General features: G+C 35.7%; 1 protein-coding gene across 33 annotated transcripts in view; it reads right to left on the bottom strand.

Moving 5' to 3' along the window:
• SCEL (sciellin) overlaps nt 1-22,715 on the bottom strand; it is a 294,897-nt gene that overhangs the window by 24,577 nt on the left and 247,605 nt on the right. For 10 of the 33 annotated variants that reach the window (XM_072760813.1, XM_072760827.1, XM_072760814.1 and 7 more), the window contains 10 exons: nt 19,463-19,522; nt 19,039-19,098; nt 18,058-18,117; nt 13,958-14,017; nt 13,245-13,304; nt 12,309-12,368; nt 10,780-10,839; nt 6,469-6,528; nt 6,267-6,326; nt 6,069-6,125 (listed from right to left, as the gene is read on the bottom strand). In XM_072760813.1, the coding sequence (XP_072616914.1) occupies nt 6,069-6,125; nt 6,267-6,326; nt 6,469-6,528; nt 10,780-10,839; nt 12,309-12,368; nt 13,245-13,304; nt 13,958-14,017; nt 18,058-18,117; nt 19,039-19,098; nt 19,463-19,522 (597 nt within the window). Of the gene's footprint in view, nt 1-6,068; nt 6,126-6,266; nt 6,327-6,468; nt 6,529-10,779; nt 10,843-12,308; nt 12,369-13,244; nt 13,305-13,957; nt 14,018-18,057; nt 18,118-19,038; nt 19,099-19,462; nt 19,523-22,715 lie in introns of all 33 variants that reach the window. The other 23 variants (XM_072760829.1, XM_072760800.1, XM_072760808.1 and 20 more) reach the window with 7 other exon arrangements.

The raw sequence follows: 22,715 nt of genomic DNA, 5'->3' as shown, positions 1-22,715 counted from the left end.
AGCTTTTTTTTTTTTTTTAAGGTTTCATGGGAGACACACAAAGAGAGAGAGAGGCAGAGACACAGGCAGTGGGAGAAGCAGGTTCCATGCAGGGAGCTCAACATGGGACTTGATCCTGGGTCTCCACTATCAGGCCCTGGGCTGAAGGTGGCACTAAACTGCTGAGCCACCCCGGCTGCCCAAAACAACAGCTTTAAATGATACATTGCACCAGATGCATTTCACAGATATTTACAGAACTTTATATCCAAATGCAACTGAATTTTCTTCTCAATTGCCCATGGAACTTTCTCCAGAATAGACCACATATTGGGTCACAAATCAGGTCTCAACCAATACCAAAAGATTGGGATTGTCCCCTGCATATTTTCAGACCATAATGCTTTGAAACTTGAACTCAATCACAAGAAGAAATTTGGAAGAAACCCAAACACATGGAGGTTAAAGAGCATCCTGCTAAAAGATGAAAGGGTCAACCAGGAAATTAGAGAAGAATTAAAAGGATTCATGGAAACTAATGAGGATGAAGATACAACCATTCAAAATCTTTGAGATACAGCAAAAGCAGTCTTAAGAGGGAAATACATCGCAATACAAGAATCCCTCAAAAAATTGAAAAAAACTCAAATACACAAGCTAACCTTGCACCTAAAGGAACTAGAGAAACAACAGCAAATAAAACCTACACCAAGCAGAAAAAGAGAGTTAATAAAGATTCGAGCAGAACTCAATGAAATAGAGACCAGAAGGACTGTGGAACAGATCAACACAACCAGGAGTTGGTTCTCTGAAAGAATAAGATAGATAAACCATTAGCCAGCCTTATTAAAAACAAAAGAGAAAAGACTCAAGTTAATAAAATCACAAATGAAAAAGGAAAGATTGGGGGATCCTTGGGTGGCTTAGTGGTTTAGCAATTGCCTTTGACCCAGGGTGTAATCCTAGAGTCCTGGGATCGAGTCCCGCATCAGGCTCCCTGCATGGAGCCGGCTTCTCCCTCTGCCTGTATCTCTGCCTCTCTCTCTCTCTCTGTGTGTGTGTCTCTTGTAAATAAATAAATAAAATCTTTTTTAAAAAAAAGGGAGAGATCACAACCAATACCAAGGAAATACAAAACAATTTAAAAAACATACTATGAGCAGCTATACGCCAATCAATTAGGCAATCTAGAAGAAATGGACGCATTTCCGGAAAACCACAAACTACCAAAACTGGAACAGGAAGAAATAGAAAACCTGAACAGGCCAATAACCAGAGAGGAAATTGAAGCAGTCATCAAAAACCTCCCAAGACACAAAAGTCCAGGGCCAGATGGCTTCCCAGGGGAATTCTATCAAACGTTTAAAGAAGAAACTATACCTATTCTACTAAAGTTGTTTGGAAAGATAGAAAGAGATGGAATACTTCCAAACTCGTTCTATGAGGCCAGCATCACCTTATTTCCAAAACCAAAGACCCCACCAAAAAGGAGAATTATAGACCAATATCCCTGATGAACACGGATGCAAAAATTCTTAACAAGACACTAGCCAATAGGATCTAACAATACATTAAGATTATTCACCATGACCAAGTGGGATTTGTCCCTGGGATGCAAGGCTGGTTCAATACTCATAAAGCAATCAACGTGATAGATCATATCAACAAGAGAAAAAACAAGAACCCTATGATCTTCTTAATAGATGCAGAGAAAGCATTTGACAAAATACAGCATCCATTCCTGATCAAAACCCTTCAGAGTGTTGGGATAGAGGGAACATTCCTCAGCATCTTAAAAGCCATCTATGAAAAGCCCACAGCAAATATCATTCTCAATGGGGAGACACTGAGAGCCTTTCCTCTAAGATCAGGAATACGACAGGGATGTCCACTCTCACCACTGCTATTCAACATAGTACTAGAAGTCCTAGCTTCAGCAATCAGGCAACAAAAACAAATAAAAGGCATTCAAATTGGCAAAGAAGAAGTCAAACTCTCCCTCTTCGCTGATGACATGATACTGTACATAGAAAGCCCAAAAGACTCCACCCTAAGATTGCTAGGACTCATACAGCAATCTGGCAGTGTGGCAGGATACAAAATCAATGTCGAGAAATCAGTGGCATTTCTATACATTAACAATGAAACTGAAGAAAGAGAAATTAAGAAGTCAATCCCATTTATAATTGCACCCAAAAGCATAAGATCTCTAGAAATAAACCTAACCAAAGAGGTAAAGGATCTGTACCCTAAAAACTATAGAACACTTCTGAAAGAAATTGAGGAAGACACAAAGAGATGGAAAAATATTCCATGCTCATGGATTGGAAGAATTAATATTATGAAAATGTCAATGCTACCCAGGGCAATTTACACATTTAATGCAGTCCCTATCAAAATACCATGGACTCTCTTCAGAGAGTTGGAACAAATAATCTTAAGATTTGTGTGGAATCAGAAAAGACCCCAAATAGGCAGGGGAATATTGAAAAAGAAAACCAGAGCCAGGGGCATCACAATGCCAGATTTCAAGTTGTACTACAAAGCTGTGATCATCAGGACAGTGTGGTACTGGCACAAAAACAGACACATAGATGAATGGAACAGTATAGAGAATCCAGAAGTGGGCCCTCAACTCTATGGCCAACTAGTATTTGACAAAGCAGGAAAGACTATCCACTGGAAAAATGACAGTCTCTTCAATAAATGGTGCTGGGAAAATTGGACAGCCACGTGCAGAAGAATGAAACTAGACCATTCTCTTACACCATACACAAAGATAAACTCAAAATGGATGAAGGATCTAAATGTGAGACAAGAATCCATCAAAATTCTAGAGGAGAACCCAAGCAACACCCTTTTTGAACTTGGCCACAGCAACTTCTTGCAAGATATATCTATGAAGGCATGGGAAACAAAAGCAAAAATGAACTATTGGGACTTCATCAAGATAAAAAGCTTCTGCACAGCAAAAGAAACAGTCAACAAAATTAAAAGACAACCTACAGAATGGGAGAAGATATTTGCAAATGACATATCAGATAAAGGGCTAGTATCTAAGATCTAGAAAGAACTTATTAAACTCAACAGCAAAGAACAAACCAATCATGAAATGGGCAAAACACATGAACAGAAATCTCACAGAAGACATAGACATGGCCAACAAGCACATGAGAAAATGCTCTGCATCACTTGCCCTCAGGGAAATACAAATCAAAACCACAATGAGATACTACCTCACACCAGTGAGAATGGGGAAAATTAACAAGACAGGAAACAACAAATGTTGGAGAGGATGTGGAGAAAAGGGAACTCTTTTGTACTGTTGGTGGGAATGTGAACTGGTACAGCAACTCTGGAAAACTGTGTGCCAGTTCCTCAAAGAGTTAAAAATAGCACTACCCTACAACCCAGCAATTGTGCTGCTGGGGATTTACCCCAAAAATACAGAAGCAGTGAAACACCAGGACACCTGCACCCCAAAGTATAGCAGCAATGTCCACAATAGCCAAACTGTGGAAGGAGACTCGGTGTCCATTGAAAGATGGATGGACAAAGAAGCTGTGGTCTTTTTTTTTTTTTTTTTTTTTTGAAGCTGTGGTCTTTGTATACAATGGAATATTACTCAGCCATTAGAAACGACAAATACCCACCATTTGCTTCAACGTGGATGGAACTGGAGGGTATTATGCTAAGTGAAATAAGTCAATCGGAGAAGGACAAACATTATATGGTCTCATTCATTTGGGGAATATAAAAAATGGTGAAAGAGAATAAAGGGGAAAGGAGAGAAAATGAGTGAAAATATCAGTGAGGGTGATAGAACATGAGAGACACCTAACTCTGGGAAACGAACAAGGGGTAGTGGAAGGGGAGGTGGGCAGGGGGTTGGGGTGACTGGGTGATGGGCACTGAGGGGGACACTTGACAGGATGAGCATTGGGTGTTATGCTATATGTTGGCAAATTGAACTCCAAAAAAAAATATACACACACACACAAAAAAGCTTGAAACGCTTATGAGGTTCAAGTAAAAAAAAAAAAAAAAAGCAACTGGAGTACATTTGAAGAACTAAAAGAAAACATTTAATAAATTGAAGTAACTTATAAAAAAAGGAATACTAAAACCTGGAGGTATAGATATTAACAAATAGGAAGCCCTTAAATTATTATGTGTATAATAATACAAATAGAATAGTTTTTCTACTTCAGATGAAGGATGCCTTTTCTAACTTAAAATGCCTAAGTAGCACTAGCTGCTTTTCAATCTTCATTTGGAAACAGCAGTTTATAGGCTACGGATAATTGAATATCTTCCTTTTATGTTTTTTCACAAAAATGTGACGCTATCACTGCTAAAAGCCATGTGGTTTCTCCGTGAATAAAGTGAAAATTCTGTGCACTCTTCATTTGTTCAGGTTGTTGTGTCAGTATAAGGAGCTCAGGGACACCTGCTTATACTCTGATCGACGACCAGAGTTTATTCTACCCCTAAATGTGAATCAAACGCACAACTACTGGAAATGTCAGCAAAGTCACATAAAAAGGACTCTGATTCACTACTATTCTACTATTAAATAATTGGTGCTCCTATCACATTGAATGGGATGTAAAAGTGCCTATGGCTGTTATTCCTTGGGGAGACACGATAAAATGCCCCCTCTTTTTCCCTGTTAAAATTAAGGGGGCAGGGTGGATATGTTTTAGTTACAGGTAGCTGAGCCAATTGAATTAAGTCACTGTTTTCAAATAAGCCGCTTCCTGTTCGTGTATTCTGCTCTAATTCTTGAACAACCTGGTTGATTATCATTACATCTGGTGTCACTCCTAAAGAACAGTCAGATGTTACTTAGGTTAGATTCATGGATCAAGCTGCCGTCTGAAAGCAACATGATGGCCACTATTTTCAAATTTACTTTTTGTTAGTAATAGCACTCACATAAGGAATGTGTCTTCTTTCTATAGAAATTGTTTTAGAAGCTGCTGAAATACAAACTACCTTTATATAAAATTAGTGTTTTCAAATAAACAACCGGCAAAAAAAAAAAAAAAAAAAAAACCACTTATGAGGAAGTTACCATTGTCGACAAAGCACATTTGCCAGAGGGAGGGAGGGCAGGAAGAGAAAGTGAGAAAAAGGGGAAGTGTGTGTGTGTGTGTGTGCATGTGTGTGTGTGAGAGAGAGAGAGAGACAGAGACAGAGACAGAAGTACATCTCATAGAATCAGCTAAGAGAGAGGAGTTGGCTACAGTAACCACCATTATTGATTCTGTGTGTGGTTAGTAAACCTGACCACTTCCAACATGGCAGAGAACCTCCTAAAACTGTTAGTAATGAAAAGAAAAATCTCTCCCAACCAAAACCACTGTGAAGAAATGGTTTTATTTAACAAAAATATTTCCATACAAGTCTCAGTGGCAGGGCCAACACCTAAAGTCTGCTGTCTCCAGGAGACAACTATTTTCTCTCCTCCCTGCCACTTCAGTGATAATTTTCTAGAATAAATGTTTCTAATTGTAGTCCTCTGGCTGCAGGGTGGGAGGGAGACTTAGAAGGGAAGAGACTGTGGAGAGTACTAAGGATGGAAAGTAGAGGGGAGTCTGAACCATTTTAGCCATAGATTTTTTTGTGTTTCTTCTAGGAGGTGACATCAGCAGGGCTTGAGTTCACATCTAGGATGTTTTCTCTCTTAATAAGGTCATTTAATGCCTTGAGCTATGGTTTCCTCTTCTATAAAATAGGGTGTGTGAATATATTTTTCATGGGGTAATTTTAAGGAGAAAATGTATAGAAATTGCCAGTCACATGAGAGGTGCTCAACAAATGCTACTCTCAATAGGGATGGCTCTTCAAGTGCCTTTGTGCCTCCCTACCCCGAAGACCCCAGCACCACAGTGATAAAAACACACAAACAGAAACAGCAAAACCAAAAGAGTGCAACGTTTCCTTGCTGACAGGAGACACATGAGTTAATTCTGTCTTCATTTGAACACTAAAGAAAAATAAAAGGCTTCTTTGAGAGAAAAGGAAAGAAAACTCCTAACTAGAACCTTGAGAACACATCAAGATAGTTAGGCCAAGTCATTTACCGCTCAGTGTCTCGGAGAGCTGAAGATTTCACTTTAATGAGATTGTCCAAGCCTTCACTGTTCAAAAGAAAAAAAAAAAAGTTCAGATTAGTGATAGGTTTTTGGTTATGTTAGGTTGATAAAGCAACGTTATAAATCCACTCCACCCAGGGGCAATAGACAGATGAAAACATGAAGTGATTGCTTTTATCTGATTACCTCTGACTGCTTCTGGTCACTGCAGGTTTCACTTTGATGAGGTTATCCAGATCCTGGTTTCTTTAAATAGAAAAATAAAAAGAGATCAGGTTAATGATGAAGTTCTTTTGGCAGAGCATTAAGGTTATAAATCTGCTTGAAATAATAATAAAACAAAACATTCTTACTGACCAAAGCACAAAAACTAATATAGTTCTATTACCTCTGGTTGCTGGTGAGAGTTTCAGGATTCACTCTGATGAGCTTATCAAGATCTTGATTTCTTTTAGTAAAAACAAAACAAAACAAATTAAAGCAGCTTGTATTAGAGATAATGTGGGTTCAAGTCGCTGGAATTAGAAGAAAGGATTAGCTATCTTATCATTTAGTATGATACCTGATGGTTTGGCATAGAACAGCCTTGAAATAAGCTTTCTAGCTAATTTAGGGGGGACAAATTATGCTGGATTAGAAGTGAAGCTGCTCTGACTTTACATCCTTCATAACCAGAACACATCTACGAGGGCACGCTGGCAGGCGTTCACAGCAAACATCTGGTGATTAACAACTTTGCACTCTGAAGTGTTTTAACATTATGAAGACATAGGCTGATTTTAATGTCCTTGTTATTCTTAAGATTATATTCACCAACTGAAGATATTTTTTTTTAATAAACTCCAACACTGGGATTATACTTAGCATAAGGCTTGGCATAGAGAATTCCAGCAATCCATCAAAGTAGTGATTTCCTTTCCTTCTCAATGACTAAAAACTGAATGAAACTCAGCTGATAATGGTCAAATGACTTACACACTCTGAAGACTGTCCGCTTCCTATTGGAAGCCCTACCAGTTTCTTTCCTCAGTCACGAACAATAGTTTTTCCTACATAGTTTGCTGGCATTCACTGCCTCTGTGTAATACCTTGTTTAAAGGACTAGCAAGTGATGATTTTTCAGTATCCTTTTAGTTATTTTTTAAAAGATTTTATTTATTCATTCATGAGAGAGAGAGAGAGAGGCAGAGACATAGGCAGAGGGAGAAGCAGGCTCCATGCAGGGAGCCTGTTGCGGGACCCGATCCTGCTCTCCAGGATCACACCCTCGGTCGAAGGCAGGCACTAAACTGCTGAGCCACCCAGGGATCCCCTCAGTGTCCTTTTAAATCCCTTTATAATGTTTATTCAAAGAAATAAGATAGCCTGTCATGGCAAGAAATTGCAGGACTGAGAACACCTGCTTTCAGTACCATCTTGGATAACAACCTGCCTGGCTCCCCCACCCCCAAAGCCGACCTTTTTCCTTATATAAAAATAAGAGACATTTTACCCATCAGAAAGATTGAAAAAAGGTTAAGAACTCCATTTAGAGCTTCATCTCCAAAATGTTCTAATAAAAGGTCTGCATTTCCCTCCCTTAGCCCTAATACTTCCATAGAATGTGCTTCCTATGTCCTAGAATGTCCTAGCTTTACTCAGTTTCTCCTTTCCATCATTGTTCTCAGATCTCCATGGTAGATAGAAAGCCACTAATTGAATTTTCAGTGTTTTGAATTATCTTCAATAATAGTATCTGCAATTAAAGATAATCAATTGTTGGGGCACCTGGGTGGCTCAGTGGTTAAACATCTGCCTTTGGCTCAGGGCATGATCCCAGGGTCCTGGGATTGAATCCTGCATTGGGCTCCCCACAGGGAGCCTGCTTCTCCCTCTGCCTATGTCTCTGCCTCTCTCTCTCTGTCTCCCATGAATAAATAAATAAACTCTTTAAAAGAATAACCAATCGGTGTCTACAAATACTATTAAAGGAATGATTAACATATGAGAGCTATTCAAAATATAATTTCCTTGCATGAATTGATTGCAAAAATCTGTTATAAAGCTCAACCATGCCTAAAAGACAATAATATCTAAAGTGAGGTTATTGTACACTTTAAACTAATATAACACTGTATGTTAATTACACTAGAATTAAAATAAAATAAAGTGAGGTTAATTTCATATACTAGAAGAAAAAGTACAAAGAATAAAACTTTGTGGAGGAGATAATATATGCAAAGTTCACAGCCTTTTAACATATACATTAATCACAATATTTCTTAGTGTAACTACATGTAATATTCATGTACCAACAAAATTAGAGTAAGCTACACACACAACCGTAAGAACTTCTTTTTTCACTCTTCTGAGCACAGAAAATCTGATTTATCCAACAGCCTGGAACAGTTTATACCACAGCCCAATACTCTCTTTTCAGACAAACACACAGATTTCATCAAATAATACCTTTACTACATAAGAACACTCATATTTTCCATTCTATTTAATTAATTTTATTTAATTGGCAAAAATGCTGATTGCCACTCACTGCATTAATGACAAGACCCTTTAATGGGTTTTGACCCACCGTTTGAGAAATCCTAGCTTAGAAAATATATAAATGTATGCTATGTTCTACCATTACTCCTAAAAAGACAACACGGTATTTTAACAAAACAAGGATCTCAGTATCAGTTCTGAATTGCCTTGATTGATAGCATCATGCAGTTTATCTCAATGAATTGAATATAACAAATTTATAGAACTTTTTAAGGCCCTGGATCCCTGCAAACACAGGAATTTTATATCTAAAGCTTACCCAAGAAAAATGTATCATTCTTTCTTTTTAAATTTTATTTATTTGAGAGATAAAAAGAGCATGAGCAGGGGGAGGGGCAGAGGGAGAAGTAGGCTCTTTGCTGAGCGGAGAACCCTATGTGAGGCTGGATCCCAGGACTCTGGGATCATGACACAATTTAAAGGCAGATGCTTAACCAACTGAGCCACCCAGGGTCCCAACATTCTTCCTCCTCCAGTTACTGCTTTCATTTGTTTTGGTTTAAGGATGTAGAGAAGAGATATATTACAGTTTTTAGTTCTTATTTCATCCCTGTAGTTTAAGAGCTGTAAAGTTTTGCAGGCATTTGCACGTTTGTGCCACTGTCACCTATGAAGTAATATTTCAAGTGACCCTGTAGTGCAGTAAATGACACCTCCTGGCTGTCGCATGACCAAAGCAACAATCCTAGCTTTACAAGCCTCCACTATTTCTGGAGGTACTTAATTACCTTTCATTTACTTTAAGATCGAAGTTTGTGTGCTGTGATTTCAAGACCAGGAGTTATTCTGGGAGTTAGAAAAACTCACAAGAGACTATGAGATTTTTTCCCCCTGGCCTTAGTATTCTCATCTGTAAAATGAGGAGATTGGATCATTTCTAAGAATCTGCCCATCTAACATCTTGTACCCCTAGGAATCTATGAATATGAACTTGACTGCCTGTCATGTTTATTAAATTTGATATTCAATGTCTTTTTTTTTAAATGCAATGTACTGACAATGCATTCTATATTCAGCAAGCAGAACATGAGTGTTCCAAAATGTAATATACTAAATTGACAACCTATTATTCTCTTGGAGTAATATCTCTGTGCCCCCAGTACATAATTAGCTTTAATCTATGATAATTGCCTGCTGTTAATAAGATTGAGTATGTCTACCGAATTCTCTTTTTGGCGTCCATGGCCTATAATTATACCTAATGTGCAACTAATGATACCTAGTTGTAAGCTTCAAACCCAGTAGGTGCTCAGTAATTATTCACTGCCTAACAGATCAGAGAGCTAGTACCAGTCTTCTATCAGTTTTCTCTCTGACCTGGTCAGATCACTTAACCTTTGTGAGTCTCTTTCCTCTTCTGAAAATGGAATAGGTTTGACTGGAACAGGTGTTTTCAAAATTGTTCAAAACTAACAGGATGGGAGTTCTCTGAGTCCTATCTTTAATTTTTTGCAATTTTATATGTACCAACTAAACTCTATAGGGAAATCATGAGAACATTCTTAAGAGATTATATATACATATAAATATATCAAAATATGTAAATATATATATATATATATATATATATATATATATATATATACATACACACATATGGAGTAGTGTGTAACAGTATAAAAATCTTCATATAGCCAGAGAGCTATAACTTTGCTGGGAGCATCAAACCATCTGAGAAACCACAAACCTCCTAAAATTTCCACTGACTACCAGAGAACACTCTTCAAAAATGAAATACATGGTATTGCTGATGATGAATCTAATGAAGTGTTCTATGTCTTTTAAAAAAATAACTGTCATTAATAAATTTTCATCAGTTTGAGAGACAAAGGTATTAACATCAATACTTCAAAGAAAAAAATAAAATATAGCACATAGAGCAGCCATGTTCCTACCCCAATCATTCTCTTCAATTGCTTTATTTGAGGTCAAAAAAAGTGAAGTCACTATCATATTATTTTCTCCAACTATTGTTCTTTCTTGCTAGTAATAAATAGATATTTATTTCCAGGAACATATAAAAATTGTGACAGCTTTTCCAGACCTATATTCATTTTGTCCACGGAATGACTGTAAATCATTTGTATTCATATTGTATTTGTATTTCTTAAAGAGGATAAAACCAAAACAGGACAAACAAATAACATCTTTCTCTTACCCAGCCATGTTTTTGACAGCTTTGGGGCTTATATTAATAAGTTCATCTAGACCTTCTTTCCTGCTAAGACAAAATAAAAGTTCAAATTCAGCTGGAAATCTGCAAATTTTATGACTGACATTTTTTCTTTTGACACCTGTGAATCATACAATGTGATGCTAGATAAAAAGTAACAAGTTTATCAAGTTTCTACTTTACAAAGTCTTTAAAAATCCTGAAAATAACTAGCTTACTGAGGTAGAGACTACCATCCTCCCCTTATAAATAAGAAATTGAGCTTCATGGAAGTTAAGACCCTCTTTGGGGGTAGGTAGGAAGAAGTGACCAAGGATGAATCAGATTTGGAATTATAGCAACTGGACCCTAATTCTCATGCTCCTTCCCACTATCATCCTTTTTCTGTGTTCATGGTAATTCCTTCTATTTGCACCATGCTTTTCACCATAAACTAAAATCAATAATAATTTGTACACTTTTTCAACTGTAATATTAAATTATGAAATTGCTAATTTAAAACTTCATCATTACTTGAATTCTTTTTAGTCAATGGAAAAGCAGGTGGCTATGAATTCATTTCTTACACAATTATGTATATATGAGAATTTAATTTTATTCTTGTTTCTTTCAAGACAACTTCACATTTAAATTGCTCTTAAGCTTTTTATTTTCCATATTATATTTTATTGTTGAATTAGCATGTAGGATATTTGGGGAGGTTGTAATGAACAAGAGAAAAATATAAAATTTTTTTTATCATTTCTATGTATGCCTCATTTCCCTACCCTCCAAAAAAATAAAACAAAAACAAGCAAACAAAACAACAAAACCTGGAACTTTTAAAAAACAGAATTATTTCCTGATTCCAAGGTATGGGGCAATATATATAATGTGAATGTGTAGCACTGAGGCTACTCTCAGATATCAATTAAACCACTTCAGAATTGCATTTTATGCAAGGCTAAATCAGAGCAAGCAAGACTTTTGGATTACATGAATTGCTTTTATTCTAAACATCCCAATAGGCAATTATAACTCTAAAGAGACATTTCTATTATCACAATGGGTTCTCATACCAACACTAACCCCAAAGGCCTAAACAAGTTGCCTAATTTGATATACTGTATTACTGGACAAAATGTTATATATCTTGAAGAGAAAAAAGGCCAGAAAGGTTTGTATCACTTTAGGAATCTTTAGAATTAACTTGTAAACTAATCTTATCATGTGTATTTCCTTTCATGTAAATTACTGCATCCTATCATGTTGAACTATTATCCTGAAATAGAATTATGTTGAAATCCCAAGCAGGGAACACAAATCCCATACTAGTAAGAAATATTTTAAGGAATTCTTTATCTTCCATTAAAGCCCATGGCCCAGGAGCCCTGAGCAAGGCCTTGAACACTAGGTTTCTGACACAAAGCTGTTGATTTTGAGTCCATCACTGGCTGTCTCGATGGTAGAAAAATGAATTACATTTTTTAAGTTAAATAGAAAAAAAATAGATAAAAGAATTCCATGAACCTCACCTTTGGTTATTTCTGTTTATTTCAGGAACTACTTGGATGAGGCTGTCAAGACTTTGGCTCCTTTAAAACATGGAAAAAATGATCAGATCAGTGGTTGGTTTACAACACATGGTTGCAAATATTTATTAAAACCAAGAAACATTTTTATAAAATATTTTATTATAAAATATTTAGGAATACAGAAATCATCTCAGAGGACTGGAGTTTTTCAGTGCTATGGAATATATATTTTTGGACCTAACTACTGCTGCATAGAAATAAACAATAACCAGTGGTTTTAGAAAATTCATGATGTGCCGGCACTGTTCAAGTGATTTACATGATTTATATAATTGAATCCTCACATTAATCAGTCAATATAGGAAGTTTTATCATCCCATTTTCTCAAAGGGAAAAACTGAGACATACAAAGATTAAGTGAAACCAAAGTGCTCTAACTCAAGAGCACTTGCTCTTTCCATGATACCTACCATTGTATTGGCATTTAGTAATTGAATTCCCATTGAAATGACAAGACAGCACCTGGTCCAAGTTCCTTATTAGAGGACAAGGAAACTGAAGCCCAAATAGAAGTGGCCAATCTCATTTTGCACCGTTAGTGAGGGCAGAGCCAAGGCCTAGACCCACATCTATGGTCTATCATCTAATTCTTTTTCCCCACTCCTGTGCCATATTCTGCTTAAGAAAAATAAAGAAATCAATGAATAAAGTGTCTTGTCATTCTTGGAAATCAACTGTACATCTAATTAACCAAAGGTTACCCCCATTATACTAAGAATCAGTTGACCAAAATCTTCAACATTTTAGATACGATGTCATGGAGGTCACCTGGCTTTTATTGGAGTTCAGTGTCAGTCTGCTAAAATGTTATTTTAATTATATTTTTAAGCATTGGTATGTGTGAAACAAAAAAACAAGAAGCATATTAAATCTTACCCTTGCACACTTTTTCCTGTTTGTGGAACCACTTTGATGAGGTTATCAAGGTCTTTGGAACTTAAAAACGAAAAACAAAACAAAACAAAATGATAAGTAAAAATACAATTAAATCAACTAAGAATTTATTTGAAAGATATATATGCTCAAGATGAATTTTGCTATTAAGTTTTGAGAAAAATAAATACCAGTCTTTGTCCATAACTTTAAAAAGTACAAATTTTGACCTCCATACAAATCATCCCTATATGGCTCAGATTCCTATTTACCCTCAAAATAAAACCATAACATTAGGGCAAAATTAAGTTTTTTTAAAAAATCAGGAACTATGTAATGATTTGCCAAAAATTTTCACATGCCCCCCACAATATTCCATTGAACACTATAGGTGTCACTAAACTATATTTTGCTAATAATTTCCATTTATAGAGCCTTCTTGCTTTAAAGGGATTTTATATCCATTATTTCACTTGATCTTACAACAATCAAGTGACAAAGGTATAACAGTTATAAAGGATCATCATTTTATAACTTAAGAAGCCTCAGCCCACAGTGTCCAAGGAACTTGCTCAAAGGCACCCAGCTGGGAAGTAATGGATTTCAGATTTTCTGGTTCCAATCCAAAGGTTTTTTTTTTCCACACAGTTTTTCTGATGAGTGCCACAAATCAATGCAGACAGAGAAGGAGAAGACAGATAAGACATAATCTTCACCTTGTGTTACTTCTGTTTCCTTCAGGAGTCACTTGAATAAGATTGTCAAGGCTCTGGCCCCTGTAAAACATTGAAGAAAAATGATGAGGTTAATGATAGATTACTACCAAATGAAAAAACAGGATAAACACTTACTGAGATCATGCCAAAGAATGGAAGATTGTTAAAGGTGACTATGCAGAAGTATGTAGGGATTTATACATCTCTGAGGCTCAATGAGACAATATTTTAATCTTGGAGCCTTTAGGCCAGTTACAAACACTGTATTGGGACTCTATGTCTATTATGATTCATTTAATGCTATGCTCTTAACCTTTGCCAGGTGTACTGAACATTTTGTAATAGTCTATATATGCATCTCATGGAACATTCCAGAAAGTACATCCTCTTAATGTCAATCTCCAACATGCTGTGGGAATTTAAAATCAACTTTGGATAATCTATATTTTGTAAAATTGACATTCATTAGCAGGTTTTCTATTCATAGCACTGGATTAAGACTAATAAGCCAATTTATTAATGTCCATGTTATACAACCTGGTGTCTGTGTCTGGTACTTGTAACTATGTGTTAAAACTACAAATTTTGACTAATTGTGTTGGCAACAAACAATAGGAAGATTAAAATCTATAGAGTTCTGAAATGTATATTATATTTACTATAATAAAAAAACTCCATGTAGTCACTAAAAACATCAGTATTTTGTTGTTACCCTTCAATATATTCTGTTTCTGATCTTAGTGGAATTTTGCTTTTCTTATTGTTTCTATGTGTTTTCCATATTCACAGCACAAGTCAATGCCCCTCTGATCTACAGAGGATGCCACATGGGTAAAGGACATCTGCAGAAGGTACACCCTGTTTGTCCATGCCCCGTGGCCCTACTAAGATTGTATCAGAAAGTCTCCGAGGTTGCATCTCTACAACATCAAAGATACAGATATTTGGAAACATCCAGATGTTGACTCAAGTTTTTACTTGTATCCAGATGTCTGAGAATGTATATGCCCAAGCTAAAAGCAGCAATAAAAAAATGAGGACCTTTTCCATGCAAAATGAAACAACTGACCCAACAGAAGCAACTATTCTGTCCCAGAATATCCTTGTTGATGTTTTTTACCTCTCCTTGATTTTTTGCCTAAATGAAATATGTGAGATTTGAATGCCAGAGTCTGAGAAAAACAATCCCAGGATTCTGTTTTCCAGATTTGAGTACTAAAATAAAATAAAATAAAATAACACAACAATAAGCATTGTGACGCCTCCTTTGTAATACTTGTGTTGATTCTGGAGTTCACTTTGATTATTTTGCCAAGAACTTGATCTCTTTAAACATATTAAATAGAGCACATATAAGTGGAAGTTTGTTTAAATCTCAAAGTAAATAAAATCAATAAAGAAGAGTGTGCTAATTAATGTAATAATTTAAAATAACATTTCGAGCTAAATGGTGAATCAAAGCCTCATACTATATAAGTCCCCAGTACTCATTCATTCTTTCAATTTACAATTAGTTATGGAAACCTGTAAATAATACAGACATAGGCTTACGCCTTATGAGCCTTTCATTCTAACTTGGGAAGAGGCAAGCAATATACAACCAAGCATATAAATGAATGTCACAATTCCAGATAACAATACATACTCTGAAGAAAATAAGAAGGAGTGCCTGATGCCTATGTTGCTGGGGTTGGAGGAGGGGGTGGTGACAATTATAGTCAATGGTCAGAAATGACAATGTGGGGGTAAAGCAGTCCAAAGTGGGAATAGCATATGCAGAACTCATAAGGCAGAAATGAGACAGGAATAGGAAAAAAGATTAATTTGGCTGGACTGTATTGAACAAGTAAGAGACCATTGCTGAAGGTTAGAATTGTATTCTACTTGAAATGGAAAAACCTTGTGATTTTTTAATAAGAGAGGGAGCATGATTTAGTTTTACTTTTAAAAGATCTACAGAACTTAATTATGTGTACTGAAAGAAAAAGACGATTAGGGTCCCTAAAAGCTCTCAGGAAGTATGCACACAAACACACACACACACACAATGCATACTCCCAAACATATGGACACGAATGCACACACATAGACATCCATGTACATATGAATTAATATGCATACAAAAGCATACAGATATACATATATTCATGCACATACAAGCATGTGTGCACTTTTATGCAATCACACACAGGACAATTGCAAAGACATGCATACACCCATATGCATGTGTACTGACATACATACAAAGGCACATCGACATATATACATACACTCATGCAAACACACACACAAACATTTGCATGTATACACATGTACAACATAGACATTCACACAGACACACACCAACATATAAAAAATAACAGGTGGTTATTTGAAATACTCTTTTAAATAAAAATTAGAAAGGAAAACAGATTTTTCTTGGAGAGTCAAAGTAAATTAAATATTTAAACAGTATCTAAATCACTAAGAGAACATAATTCATCTGAATCTTTACTATTGCTAACAACTACTTGTATCTACTATGTGCCAGGCATGATAGTGTTATGATCTCTATTTTGTGGATGAGTAAATTGAAGCTTGAGGACACAGCTATCAAGTGACCAAGTCAGAATTTGAACAGAATTTGGACTCCCCGTTCACATTCACTACCTTGAGTTATCTTCCTGGATACACAGATAGCCAGGGAAATCAACACTTTCTTCTCAGTTTATTGGGTGCAAATACAGGTGTCTAACTCCCTGAGTCTCTGGGCCTCCCACCATTTCATGCTGCTGAGAACAGGATAGCCTGACAGTGTGCACCGCAGCTTTTCAGCTAACTGAGCCCTTGCTCTGCTGACTGGGCCTGCAGGCATCAGTGACACATTTTAGAATCAACTAATAATATCATGTACTGAGTTAACCGAATGGAAAGAAGTTCAAAGGAAACCACATGGAGTTATTTGGTGTCCTGTTTTTCAGCAACATACCAACAAGCTCAGTTTCAAATATATCCCATCTGCTTTTTAAAAAATAAATAGCAGGAGAACATAAGCTTTCCAGATTTACTTGACAGATCATGGGTAGTAGGACTCTTTTAATGAACTACACTTTGTTAAACTCTTCATCTTTAAACATACACTACACTATGTAGACATAGATATGCTACACACAAATACACTACACATGCACACATTCACACACAAACATATCCACATGCATCCATTTATATATATTTATACTGTGTATACATACACATACACTTATGTATATACATACATTTTTTTGATGGTTAATTTCATATGTTAAGTTGACTGGGTCACAGAGTGCCTACATTTAGTCAAACATTATACTGGATATGCCTGTGAGGGTGTTTTAGGGTGAGATTAACATTTAAATCTAGACTGAGTAAAGTAGATGGTCCTCCCTAACACACGGGCTACAACCAATCCACTGAGGATTGAAATAGAGCAAAAAGGCCATGTTAGAAGGGAGTTTGTCTGCCTGACTGCTTGACCTAAGACATCTCCTTCTGGTGTTGAAAGTTAAACCATCAGCCCTCCTGGTCCTTAGGCATTTGGATTTGGACAGGAATTGCATCACTGGCTCTCCTTGGTGTCCAGTTTGCAAACTACAAATCTTGGGACTTCTCAGCTCTTGTAAGAGCATAAGCCAATCCTTTATAATACATCTCTTTCTAAATATATACATGCCCTATTGTTTCAGTTTCTCTGGAGAACCCTGATTAATATACATATATACTTATACATACACACTATTTATAATACACAAATACATTTATATAAACACATACTACTTACACATACACACGTATACACTTATACACACACACACACAAGGAAAGAAATAATTTAACTCAGTAGAGGAGCTCATTCAAATTCCCATTTAATTTCTCAAAATCTACCTGATACTAAATGTTACCCAAAAATAAAATGCAAAAGATCACTTCTGAGTATCACTTGTATAAAACTAGTTATTGTGATATGTTTGGGGGAAAAGAGAACTTATTTGAATTTTAATTTACCCTCCTGAATAAAAGCACCCAAGATTCCAATGTGCTTATAAGCACCAAAGGGAAGGGGGAAGCTTTAAATATCTTACCTCTTGATATTTTTATTTGTTTCAGGATTCACTTTAATAAATCCATCGAGGTCTTGTTTTCTTTGAATAAAGAACTGAGTTTTAATGAATGTTGTTAAGTAAAACACTAATAAACTGAATAATGATTAGAGAAGTAATGTGAGTTAGATTAAGTTCTATACCAGATCCAGACAGAATATAAATTTCTACTCAACAAATCAGATATAATTGCCTATTCTGTTTTTAAATAATAACAATATCAATAACAATAATATTTTTAAATGATAAGAATATATGTCTTCATATAAACTTTTTTCCTAACCCAAGTTTTTAAAAAATATAATTAGATTATGATAAACTACAAAGAGCAAGAAAAAAAATAGCTTACATGGTAGGAAAATTCATTTCTCAGGGATACACATGTCACCCTCATTAAAATGCACTTGAGTAATATCAAAAAGGAATAACCTGAACCCAAAAAAGTTAATACTGTAGAGGTTGGCAGAAGTATCGTGACTGCATGCCCTACTGACAGAGCCCTGAGGAGGAGAAAAAGTTGGGGAATTTCCTTACTCTTAATGGATATACCTGTCCAGCCCCTCCCTTCGGCTACTTTTTGAGACCCTCATCTTAAGAGAAGCTGATTTACAAGAGTTTTAGTCAAGCCTCACTTTTGGCTATCTTTGTTACTTGGACCTTGAAAATGTTGTCAAGACAATGCATTCTTTAGATACAAAGAAACTCATTTCTCCATTAATCATCCATTAAACAAATTAAAGCCCAAAATCTGGTATAAAAGGCAACTTACTATCAAATACTAGGACAGTTCTTCAAAAAATAAGTGATTTTTTTTAAGGAACAAGAAAGGAAGGTCATATGGCCCACTGTTATTGTCTAACTCCATGCTAATAAAATATGGTTATGAAGTTAAAATGCCAAATCATTTTATCTTATTGATTGTTACTTACAGAAATCAGACTTAAAGACACTAATAATGCTTACCCAGTAGCATTTTCACTTCCTTTGGGATTTGCTCTGATAAGATTATCAAGGTCTTCACCTCTTAAAAAAAAGTTTAGATCAGTTTCAAAGTATTTTCAGAGTGTTATATATAAATAGACATTCCATATTATTGATGATTAGTTGAAAGCTTTTGGAGAAAATTATTATATAGATATTAATTTTATTATAAAAATTGCCTATCAATAATATAGTTAAATTAATCTCTGGGATTTTATATTCGCCAAATGCAAATTTAGATAAATTCCATTGTAGACCCTCCAAAGTAAAAATCAGGGTGACAAGGATCAGACAAAAGACAGAAGGCAAAATCAAAGATGTGACTCCCTCAATATTACTAAGAAGATCACGCAGTGGAATTTGGGAGAAAACAAACAAGATGCAGAAACATCAAAACAGTTCTCACCCTCTCCTAGTTTTATCTCTCCTAGCATTCACTTTGATAATCGTTTCGAGATCTTGGCTTCTTTAGAAAAACAAAAACAAAAACACGAAAATCTTGTGTCACTTAGGTTATATTCAGTTTTTTTCTGAAATCTGTACAAACAAGAATGTCCCTGAAAGGATATCAGATGCTTCCAGGCCAAATGGCCAGAAATACTTGGATTTAATTATCCTCAACATAGCCTTATTAATTTCCACAGCAGTACTTGGTTTAAATCAGTTTAGAAGAACTTCCCAGCATACCTCTCACTTTGCAATTTGTCCTTCATATTTCTTAATTTAAATATAAAACTTGGCTGTGTTTTAACTGTTTAAGAAAATACAGAATAAGGGATTATGTAACAGATTTCCTGCAGTTCAATGTAACAAACATGTGGTCCTACGGAAACAGCATTCATCATATTCCTTTGCTTACTCTCTGAGAGGCCTATAAAGTGCAATGGTTCATCTGTGACCAAGGAAAGTATAATACTCCCATTTCTAATGAGGTGTGAAAAATCAACTTGAAAAAAGAGAGCCCCAGCAAGATATCCTTTCTAATTTTTGTCAGTCCTTTGATTAATTTTAGTAAGACCTCCAAGGCCTTGATTCCTTCATAACATTGGAGCAAGGAGGACAGCAAAGCAAAAGAGAGAAAGGAGAGAGAGTAACTCAATCTCTTGTGGCAACAACAGATTTCTCACCACGGGAATAAGATATTAGCAGTACCTAAAGCCTCAGAAGTCTTTAGAAATTTTTAATACAAGTGGCTCTTTTCATGCAAAATGCTGATGAGATATGCTAACTATTCTAATAGTAAGGTCCCAGTCATTACTCTGTTGTGACTAAATCATTTTAATGAAATACTTTTTAATACAATAATAAACATTCTTGCTATTTAGAACTGAGTTGTCTTGACAGTTTATACAAAGTTATAATCTTGAGGTTACTTTTATTAGTATGCATCATAGCACTAGAGCCCAGTATCAGTGTACAAAGGAGATCTGGATTCAATTTTTAATTCTGATTTTAATACAGTTTGTGACCATGTTCTTTCACTTCTCTGCACCAAGTTTTCTCACCACAAGGAATGGAATTAGACTATGCCATCTTAAGGTCCTTTTTTCTCTAATATTTTATTCTTCATGTTCTCAAAAGACATAATGGCCAAAGAGCCTGACCTGTGGATTGAGGCCAAGCTATTAAAAACTCTTTATTTTTTTATTTTTAAAGTAAATGTAACAGTTTTCTTTAAAAAAAAAAAAGATTATTTATTTTAGAGAGAGAACAAGCAAGAGAGAGCATGTGCAGGTTGGGAGAGGGGCAGAGGAAAAGGGATAGAATCTCAAGCAGATCCCTTGCTGGGTGTGGAGCCTGGTGCAGGACTCCATCTCACAACCCTGAGATCATGATCTAAGCCAAAATTGAGAGTCCAGTGCTCAACTGACTGAGCCACCCAGGAGTCCCAGTAAATTTGTTTTTAATTGAAATAGAGTTGACACAATGTTCACATTAGTTGCAGGTGTACAACATAGTGATTCAACAACTCTATATGTGATACAATGTTCACCACAAGTATAGCTACCATCTTTCACCATATAATGCTATTTCAATACCATTAACTATATTCCCTACACTGTACCTTTTATCCTCATGACTTACTCATTCCAGAACTAGAAACTTGTATCTCCACTCCCCTTCACCCATTTTGTCCATCCCTACACTGACCTCCTGGCAACCATCATTTGGTTCTCTGAATTTATGTGCCTATTTCTGCTTTTTCTTTGTTTTAAGTTTCATATATAAGTGAGATCATATGGTATTTGTCTTTCCCTGTCTGACTTACTTCACCTGGCATAACTCCCTCTAGATGCATTCATGTTATCACAGATGGCAAGATCTCATTCTTTTTTATGGCTAATATTCCAGGGTGTGTGTGTGTGTATGTGTGTATGTGCATATGTGTGTGTGTGTCTATATATATATATATATATATATATATAGACACACACATCACATTTTCTTTATCATTAAATCATTTTAATAGTAAAAGTTCCCTTCAGGTCTCAGGTTGTGCTTTCTTTGTCCTTTCAGGGATGGTTGGTGGGAAGCTAACTTTAATACATTTGTTGATATATTGCCTTCTCTAAACATAAAAATCATCCATATCAGGGGTGGAAATCAGATGGTCAACATTTTAAATCTAGACCCTTTGGAGATTTAGACATGTCATTTTTAGTAAAAAGTTCAAGGTCCTGAAGTACCTTGGAAAGGCAGAAATAGCTCTAGAATGGCTCCAGTGATTTATATAAGACTACAAACAAGAAACCTTTCCATGCTAATAGTTTAAAGCTATTAGAGAATATCAAAGTTAATCCCTCTAAATCCCCCAATTGTCCAGGTGTTGCCCTTTGCCATTTTTATCTGTCTCAGATTTCACTGTGATAAGGCTATTGACATTTTAGCATCTTTCAGAGAAACTAAAGAGAAAGAAGGCAGAGAGAAAGGGCAAGAAGAAGGTAAAAGGGCTATGGACTCACTCTACTACATCAATGAGTTCAGTCATTACTACATCAAAAAGCCAATTGCACATTACAGATCACATCTCTTTTCTCCTCTTTATCAGCCCAGAAATGATTTACTTGAGATACTCATCCTAAATTTTCTATTTTCTATCACTTTTGTGGACCCTTCCCAATTTCATTTTTTAAATATCTGAAATCTCATCTTTTTCTATAAAGCTCATATAACCATTCACAGAGAATTGACTATTTTCCCCCTTCACCTGTCCTCCATGTGAAGAAAAAATTTTACCTGTAACAATACTTACATGTTTATATTACAATATATTATTAATAAGGATTCAGTATCTGTGAAATTATTATTGCCAATAATTTTCACCACATAGACTTTAAGTGTTCTACATCAGATAGAGTTGAGAATGCATCTGCCAAGATTGGCTTGGAAAGCTAGAATACCATTCTGTGCACAGACTGGCACAGATAAATGGCTTTAAAAGATAATCAAGACAATAGACATAATTATCATATAAGGAAGGCAAATTAAATGACTAATCAAGTACAAGGTAAACAGCCAACCTGGTGGGAAAAACAGCAGAAATCTCCTAAATCTTTACCCTTTGTCATTCTTGACTATTCTATGATTTTCTTTAATAAAACTGTCAAGAGTTTTGTTTCTTTCCATATAAAAATATATCAAAATCTAAGTCAATTTTC

Source organism: Vulpes vulpes, chromosome 6 (assembly GCF_048418805.1).
Source record: "Vulpes vulpes isolate BD-2025 chromosome 6, VulVul3, whole genome shotgun sequence".
NCBI classification, from domain to species: Eukaryota; Metazoa; Chordata; class Mammalia; order Carnivora; family Canidae; genus Vulpes; species Vulpes vulpes.
Note: the sequence above shows the minus strand (reverse complement) of the source record. Positions and strands in the feature narration are given on the sequence as shown.